The sequence below is a fragment of the Entamoeba invadens genome (assembly GCF_000330505.1).
Source record: "Entamoeba invadens IP1 unplaced genomic scaffold scaff_1105074725341, whole genome shotgun sequence".
NCBI lineage: Eukaryota > Evosea > Mastigamoebida > Endamoebidae > Entamoeba > Entamoeba invadens.
The window spans coordinates 24,686-33,372 of record NW_004191634.1 but is presented as its reverse complement, the minus strand read 5'-3'; the positions used below and the strand labels follow the sequence as shown (position 1 = coordinate 33,372).

The 8,687-nt window shown below is 26.5% G+C and overlaps 2 protein-coding genes across 2 annotated transcripts; both read left to right on the top strand.

Annotated features, from left to right (window-relative positions):
* Positions 1-4,765: 4,765 nt before the first annotated feature.
* On the top strand, positions 4,766-5,786 carry EIN_241040 (hypothetical protein; the record flags this gene model as incomplete). The annotated part of the gene is made up of 3 exons (XM_004183105.1): positions 4,766-4,775; positions 4,941-5,374; positions 5,571-5,786. The coding sequence occupies 3 exons, from the start codon at positions 4,766-4,768 to the stop codon at positions 5,784-5,786; spliced, it is 660 nt and encodes a 219-aa protein (XP_004183153.1).
* Positions 5,787-8,648: 2,862 nt separating this feature from the next.
* Positions 8,649-8,667, top strand: EIN_241030 (Hypothetical protein; the record flags this gene model as incomplete). The annotated part of the gene is made up of 1 exon (XM_004183104.1): positions 8,649-8,667. A coding segment is annotated over one exon (19 nt), but the record flags the coding sequence as incomplete, so codon positions are not given.
* Between the last annotated feature and the right edge of the window lie 20 nt (positions 8,668-8,687).

Sequence of the window (8,687 nt, the reverse complement as noted above, 5' to 3'; positions counted from 1 at the left end):
GCATTGATATTTAATCAACAATGTGGCTTACTGCTTCACCAAAATTCTATGCTCGACATCTCAAACTTAATGAAGTCGAGTCTGATGCTGTTCTTGTTGAATACATTCTACAATGTTTTGTTGTCGCCGGTTTACTTAGAGTTGTTATAGCCTGATGTCATCTCGGCGATGTAACTCTGATCAGTTTACCACCAATGTATTTTATCATTTTTCTTAGTTTGTGCAAAGTTTTATACAAAGAAACTCTTCACTGTTAACAACATATTGTTGATATGACTCAACAAAGGGTCATATTATTATATTAGAAATTTTTCATATTCATACAGGTAATTCTCACCTCGATTTTCTATAAAGTCTGTTGATGTTGGTAGCTTATTGTTAATTGACCATCTCTTTACTCGGAGTTCCCAGTATTGTTGACTGTCTTTTTAAAGTTTTCCAGTGACTTGCTGTTTCTACACTGGAACTTTCCAATGCTACAACTACTTAGTTTGTAAAGTGTAACTCTGAAAATTCTACACTTAATAACTCATTGAAGTCATTGTATATTTCAATTGCGGTCTTTTTAAGGATTTGGTCATTATAAACAAATAAAATATATTAAAAATGTTGTTTTCCATGTCTTTGAAAACGCGTCTTTGGTAGTGCAATTTTTTAATCCATCGGGGTATCTCAATAGTAACAGAGTTTTCAACGTTAACATCGCACATGTGGAACGAAATTAAGGCCTGGCAATTCAAATTGATTGTTTAATATTTTTTTGTTTTTCCACTTTTAATAAAATAAGTTTTTAATTTGTGTTATTAGTGGCTGTCTCTGGTTTAATTGAAAATTTGGTTGGTCAAAAATAGGCAACACAACTTCTCGAATATAAGATCAATTTTGTGAAAGGATCTTGGTAATTGGTTGCAGAAATCAAGCTTCATTATTATTTAAGTAAATTTACAAACCCAACTTGAAAAAAAACAGAACTAAAAAGTACAAGACATTACCCAAATTTTTTCACAAAATTTTAATTTAATCAAAAACATAAGAACCCGAACAATTTTTATTTATAAAATAACAAATTGTATTTATTTAAATAAAACTTAGTTAAATATCAAAATTTTTAATTATTACATTTTTATTTACATTTTACTCATTTTTTATAAAAACCTTTTTATACATGGCGTATTGAATTGTAATTAACCATTATACAATAAACATGGTTTAAACAATAATAAACAATTGTATACAATAAGTTACAACCATTTGTAATCAAATAATTGCATGTAAAATATTGTATTTATTCAAATCATTAATGTTTGAAAAATCCATTTCTAATGTTATTAATTTGTTTTTGTTTGTATTTTTAACTATTTGGTATTATTCATTATTTTAAATTGTTTATTTTAATTATCATATAATTGTTATAATTGTTCTTTGATATCAATGTTTGCGAATGAATATAGTGCCGATCGATATCACATTAACAATTCTTTTTTTTTTCAATGTTTTTAAATTTGTTTAATAAATAATTGATGTGTTAATTGGCAAAATTCCCCATTTTTGCAATATTTTAAACTGTTTAATATTTTATAACTTATTTTTTATTGTTCATTCTATTATTTAACTAACGATATGATTTTGCATTAATATTTTAAAATATTTCTGTTTTTTTTATCATGTTTATTTAGTTTTTTTAATGCACAATTTGGGATAAATGTATTTTAATCATGAACAATCATTGTAAAAAAGTTGCAAATTCTGGACCCGAACAAGTTTTTTGGTACAGATGGCGGAATTAACAGGGACCACCGGAAAAACCAGGGACCAGACTAATTTTAGCTATTGAATATTAAGCGGATTTTATACAATAAAACGGGCAAATATATAAATAAATGTGTAATTTTCTTATTATTTGGTCTTAAAAACGGTTATTTTTCGGGATGAAAACAAATGAATATGTTGTATAAAGTATGAATAAACAATAGCTTAATGTGAGTTATAATAGTAAGTTTATTATTATTTATTATTATTTAATCATAAAATATTGATCTTTTGTTCAACCTTGTTTAACTTCAACACAACCATTCAATTAAATCGTTCATTCATTATTTCAAAGAAGATGTCGTAGCCTTCTCTACTCACTAGGTTGATTTGATGAGTCGCTTTTCGTTAAGCATTAAAAGTGACTCACATAATAAATGAAAATAAAGTAAATAATAAATAAATTGTTGGAACATTAGACATTCAGTAAATGATTGATGATTATTAAATGTATTAAACAACGGAAGATAAATCAATATAAAGAACAAACTTTTCTTTGGCTCGGCTGGGCATTAACAATAGAGACAACTCTGAATGATTATTTAAGAGTTTCATATTTTATAGTTTTTTGTATTTTATTTAAAAAAACAGTGTGTCTATTAATACTTGGTCCCTGGTTTTTGAAAATAAACCAACATATCCTACAAAACCCCGATTATTTGGGGATTTTTCTTTAACAAGAAAACTTTGTACCAAAAATAAAACAACTTAATTTAGTCTGGTCCCTGGTTTATGATTTGGTCCCTGGTTTTTCCTCTATCTGTACATTTATTTAAATGCCATATGTTTGCTTGAATTTCCCGTTTATTAACGTTGTTTTTATACAACATATTAGAAATAAAAAATGAAAAATAATAATAAATGTTAAAACTCATTCAATGTGCATTAAATTCTTTTTTTACCAATATATTTGGCAAAAATGTATTTATTGTGATTATAAGTAAAAACAAATAATGTTAAAATATATCGGAACAGTAATAAACTAAATTTTAAAATTTGCTCAAAAAATACGTTGTTTTAAAAATAGAATTCATCTAAAAACGCATTTTTAAAATGATTTTTGTTGTAAAAACAATTAAAAACAAACTTTTAATTGTTTTACCAAAAATATTGAGCACAATCTATTTATTTGTAATGTTTTACAAAACTGTACTATATTTTTAAAAATGTATTAATTAAAACTATATTCTTCTTATTACAAATTATATTAAAAATAATAACTTATTTTTTTAAATTATATGGTATAAAAATTGAATTGAATAAACATGTTTTGAAAATGATATATAATCAATTAGATACGGTTTATACGACATAAAAACGTTTTGTATTGGTCTTTTAACATAAGTTCTGCTTTGAGAGCCGTCTTAAAACTCTTTTGATGCTTTGATTCTTTAGTTGATTATTGATAAAAATATAAGTAAAAAATTAATAAAATTATGATGTTTTTACCCGAATATTTGAATTAAATAATCGCATTTATTAACAAAAAGATATACAATATATCAACCATTATTGTATAGTTTTGTTTTAAACTATAAATCCCGTTTATTGAGGTAATATAACTGTAAATATTTTGTCAATTGTAATATGATTTTTTTGGACAACAAATCAAATTAATTTTTTGAAAACTTTTTTTGAGTGAAAAAAAGCCATTATTAGAGTAAAAACAAAGAAAAAACCTATAAACAATATTTTTTGGTTAAAAATGAACTTTTTTGCCGACAGCCACAAAATTTACTATATAACTGTCTAACCCTGAAGTAAAGTAAATAAAAAATTCTTTATACTTTTCTCGATTTAAGAAACAATTCGAAGCTGTTTTTAAATTAAAAACATTGAACTTTTATTAAAATGTATAAAAAGATTCAAACTGTTTAGAGAATAAATTATTTAATAAACCATTTATAAACCATCAATAAACTATCAAATTATAAATCAATTATTTATTCCAAATATAGGTGGTTTAATCAACGAAAAAACGATAAATGTACTATATTAAATAATTAAATTTTAATACATTATATAAAACAATTTGAAATAATAATCTTAATTAAAAAATGTCGTATTAAATTTAATAGTATATAAAATTACTTTATAATATATTAGAACTAGACTAGTATATTTATATTATGAATTAACATGTAGATAAATGATTTTAGTATGTTATTATTTACACTGTTTTTCACATGGAATTAAAATAACCACAATTTATTATAATTTTTTTAATAATTATTTTTAATAACCACAATTTTTAATAATTTTATTAATTTACAAATTATTAATTATAATAATTACATTTTGAAAACAATCCAAGTAAAACAAAATTCACCTTACGAACATTTCAATTACGTTTTATGTATTCCATTATTTTTTGAATTAAATGTACATTTCAATTTATAATTATGGGGTTATATTGTATGTAAATAATAAATAATTTTGATAAATAACAATTAAACTATTCTTTTGAATGATTAATTTAACAAAAAAAGACACTAATTATATACTAAACTTGGGCCATAAAGTCCGACACTTTATAACAGTATTTTTTTTCTTTTGTTTTTTGGGATATTAATATATTATGTCGATATTTACATCTGTTTTACTTATCATTATTTTCCCTTATTTCGATTTTTTGCGTCTTATTTTTTGATTTTTCAATTTTCTACTTACACTACAATTTCCTTATTTCAAAATCATGGAATATTTTGATTTTTTTAAGAAAAATAATTTCTATTTTAAAAAGTGTACGAGTATTTTCTAATCGATTTATATATATTTAAACTTTGGTAAATTTGTAAAAGAAAGATTTTTTAATTTAAAATTTTTATATTTTTGTAAAATATGTACTATTTTTTGATTTTTGCCATTTTTTTAGTTTTTGTGTGTTTTTTAAAAAACAAAGAAATTGAAGTATGACCAAAAATAATTTGGATTTGTGCTATTTATTGAAATCACTATGAAATCGAGTTCTTGAATCTTGCCACGTGGGCATTTTTTAATTCACTGTGGTGACTTTTCGAATAGTAAAGAATATTCAATACGAAAATTTGCAAAATGGTTGCATACTCAACACTTTTTACATAAAATCATTGTGTTGGGTAATAACGAGCTTAAAATCACAAAAAGCACAGAACAAATATCAAAGTGGGTATCTGAAAAATGTCCAGAAGCTATTTTATTAACCAATAAAAGTGTGACAATTAAAAAATTTGTAATTTATGGAGCAAAATGGAACTTTGCTGGCGACGATTCTTTTCAACTCGATTCAACAAAAACGTTTGTATTTTTATCACATCAACCACCTTATAATATAATGGATATGATGTCAGTTGCGCCATTCTCACCACCAACATATCATGGTGGATCACACCAAATATTGTTATTTATCACTAAATATAAACCAAAGTTGGTCTGTTTCGGACATACACATAACTGTTTTGGTGTTGTTAAGGACGAAACCACCACTTACGTAAATGCAACATTCGTAAACGAATTAAGTATTCCAATTAAAGGTCCTGTGTTACTTCAATACATAAATGGCGAATTTACAAAAAAAGAGTACAATGTGTTTAAAACAATTTGATATATTTTATTTATTTTTTTATTACAGTCAAATTTCGACATTTTTCCAAATTAAACATTTTGAGTTTCGTCATAATTTGTATTATTGAGTTAAAAATTGTGATTTCATTTTTGTTGATAATCATAAGTAATTATTTATGTGTTTTTTATTTTGTTTGTGTGTTATTAAAACGTAAAAGCCAAACATACAATATTTTATTTATTTTAACTTTATTGTAAATAAAACCAACTTTTGGTTACTTTGCATTTTCCAAAAAAAACTTCTAACAACCAAACAGATCTTTGAAACTGTTGAAGTTTGCAAAATGTCAAGGTTGGACAGTAGAGTCAGTCTGTTAACGTTGTTCACTCCCCAAACGTTGTTTTTTCTTTGTACTATTTTTAGAAATAACTAGTTTTTTGAATCAAGTCATAAATAATTTTTGTTTACCACAAAGAAATTTTTACCAATAATTTTTCATTAATTCTATTAATTAAATTTACAAAAAATGATTATTACTTTAGTTAGCACAAATTAAATTGAAGATAAAATGTCAATTTCCAAGTTTCCAGCACTGTTTTTTTCATAAAAAATAATTGTTTATTAAAAAAATCTAAAAAATTAACATGAATTCTTTTACTCAAACTCCACATGTCTTTTCTCGAAATTACGAGATCAATTACGAGGGAATAAATTTTCAACAAATTTTGATACCAATTCCCAACACCGATCCAAAAATTACTATTATGTCTGAGTTATTTGGTGTTGTTGATTCTCTTACTGATAAAATTTTATCACGATATAATGCTGCAATATATGATTATACAAATATTAGAAACTATGCGACAACTAAAATAGTCGTAGCAATTAACACATTTCAAAAAGACATTGAATGGTTTCTCAAAATCAAAGAAAAGGTTGAAACAATGTTGTCAACAATAAATAAAACAATAAAAATTGTAGAGTTGATAATGGTATGTCTATTTTACATTAAACAATTTGAGACTGCAAGAAATGGGTTTGAACAGCTAAAAAGATGCTTGGAACATGATGGTGTTCCACTTCCAAATGATGGTAGAATACACTTTGATGAGACTCCTTTGCTCGATAGTGTTCAAAGTGCAACAGAATATAACACAACTCCACAATCGATGTTAGTTAATAATGATGATGTCATTAACGAATTACAAAACAGCGACGAATTAGATGATGATAAAGTTAATTATGGTAATGAAGAAGAGTTTGAAGAATCATCAGAAGAACTTACAGAGATTGACAAGACTAAAAATTGTGATAAAAAAATTATGCCTGTGTTAAACGACGACTCTTTTGATTGTATTGGATTATTTGATTATTTGTTGGAAAGACAAAGAGAAGACGAGTTTGAACAAATAATGGGACATGTATTGAGGTTTTTAAATTTGAAGAGAAACAGAACAGCACCAAATAGACGAGTACAAATGTTTAGGTTCTATGAATATTTAAACGCCAAAGTTAAAAAGACAAATTCGGCATTTTTTTCAAGTCTTACTTCCAGCGTAAACGACTTCGTGTGGAGAAGGCAAATTAAATTATTTAAAAGTCTTCCTGGTTTATCAGGAAAGAAAACAACTTTTGAAGACGACGAAATCAATAAGATAGTCACTTTTATTGAGAAAAGAGAAAGTGATAACAATTCTGTGAGTTACAGTGACTTGATGTGGTTCGTTGTTAACAAGTTGTACAGAGAAGATGTAACAATAAAGACTCTGTATAATTTCACTTCTAATTGTTCAAAAATAACAACAGTAAAGGGGACAAAAATGGAACAAGAAAGAATGGAAGTGACACGGGAATCAATAGACTTGTATTTTAATTATCTGGAAGCTAACGTGACAGGAATTCCCGTTGAATTTATTTGGAACGGTGACGAGACTGGATTCCAGAGATGGGTCGATGCTGCACAAAAGACGTTGATTGTAATTAACAAACCAAGAGAAGGTGACACCCATTATCCTACCGAGAGAGCGGGACAGAGGACAACGATGATGGCAGCTATATGTATGGACGGAACCAGTGAAGTTCCATTTTTCATTGTACCTACAGTCACAGTCGAAAAAGAGTTGTTGGAGTTGGGTATAACAAAAAACAGAGTCTGTCTTAAACATGCCGAAAAGGCATTTATGAATACCACATTGTTCGATCAATGGCTGTCTGAAGTGTTCGTCAAAAGTCTGAATTACAAAAGAAAAATAATGAATTACTATGGGCCAGCAGCATTAATTCTTGACGGTTTTGGTTCTCATTTGACTTGTGACGCTGTTTCCATGTTGACTAAGAACAACGTCAAACTCATTCTCATGCCGAGTCACAGCTCATATTTGTTACAAAGTTTAGACGTATCTATATTTGGTAACCAAAAGCGTATATGTTCTTTTGACAAATGTTTTAACAAAGACAAATACGCGAACCTATCGTACACAACAGTACAAATTCTTTCGATAGTTGATTCCTGGCAGAAAGTAGCCACGACTAAAAATGTAGTGTCCGCTTTTGTGTCATGTGGACTTGTTCCTCGTTTATTAAAAAACATGAATGTAGTGTGTGAAGTAGTTAGGAAATCTTGTACGAAGATTAATTGGTTTTTTACTGAAGAAGAAATTTTTCAATGCCAAAATAGTCTCATGATTGAAGAAAACGAGAATGAAGAATCAATCGACAGAAAAGTCTTTAAACGATTAAGAGATGACGCCAGATCTTCAGAGAACTCTACTTTATACAGTAAACATGGTATTGAGCTTTACAAACCGAAGAGAGTTAGTCTTGAATTGTTTAGAAAAGTTGACAAGAAATAATTAACAAGTTTTTAATCAAAAATGTATTGATAAAATGATATAAAAACATAGAAATAATATATAAATTGTTATAATAAATAGTTTTTACTAAATTAATATGGTTGTTATGTTAATTGTTGAACAAAAGCTATAAAAATTGGTTATTATTATGTTTGTTTTAATAACAAATAAAGGTAATAAAAAATATAATAAAATAACCATATCATATATTATAACGTTCTTAACCCTGATAAAAAGGTCAAACTAAAAATTTTAAGCCACCCACAAAACATAGTCTTTCCATAAGTCTGTTATTTTATCATTTTCAATCTTGTGTTTACAAATAGCCAATTAAATCATTATATTCTGGTGCTCATTGTTGTCTAATGAAGTCTTGTTACTCGAGCCAAAACTGACAAACTGCTATTGTGCTATTCTTCCTTTTCTGTTTTAATAGAATCAAATGTGGTTACTCGCCTTTGGGTTGCTCTCTCTCGAGAGCG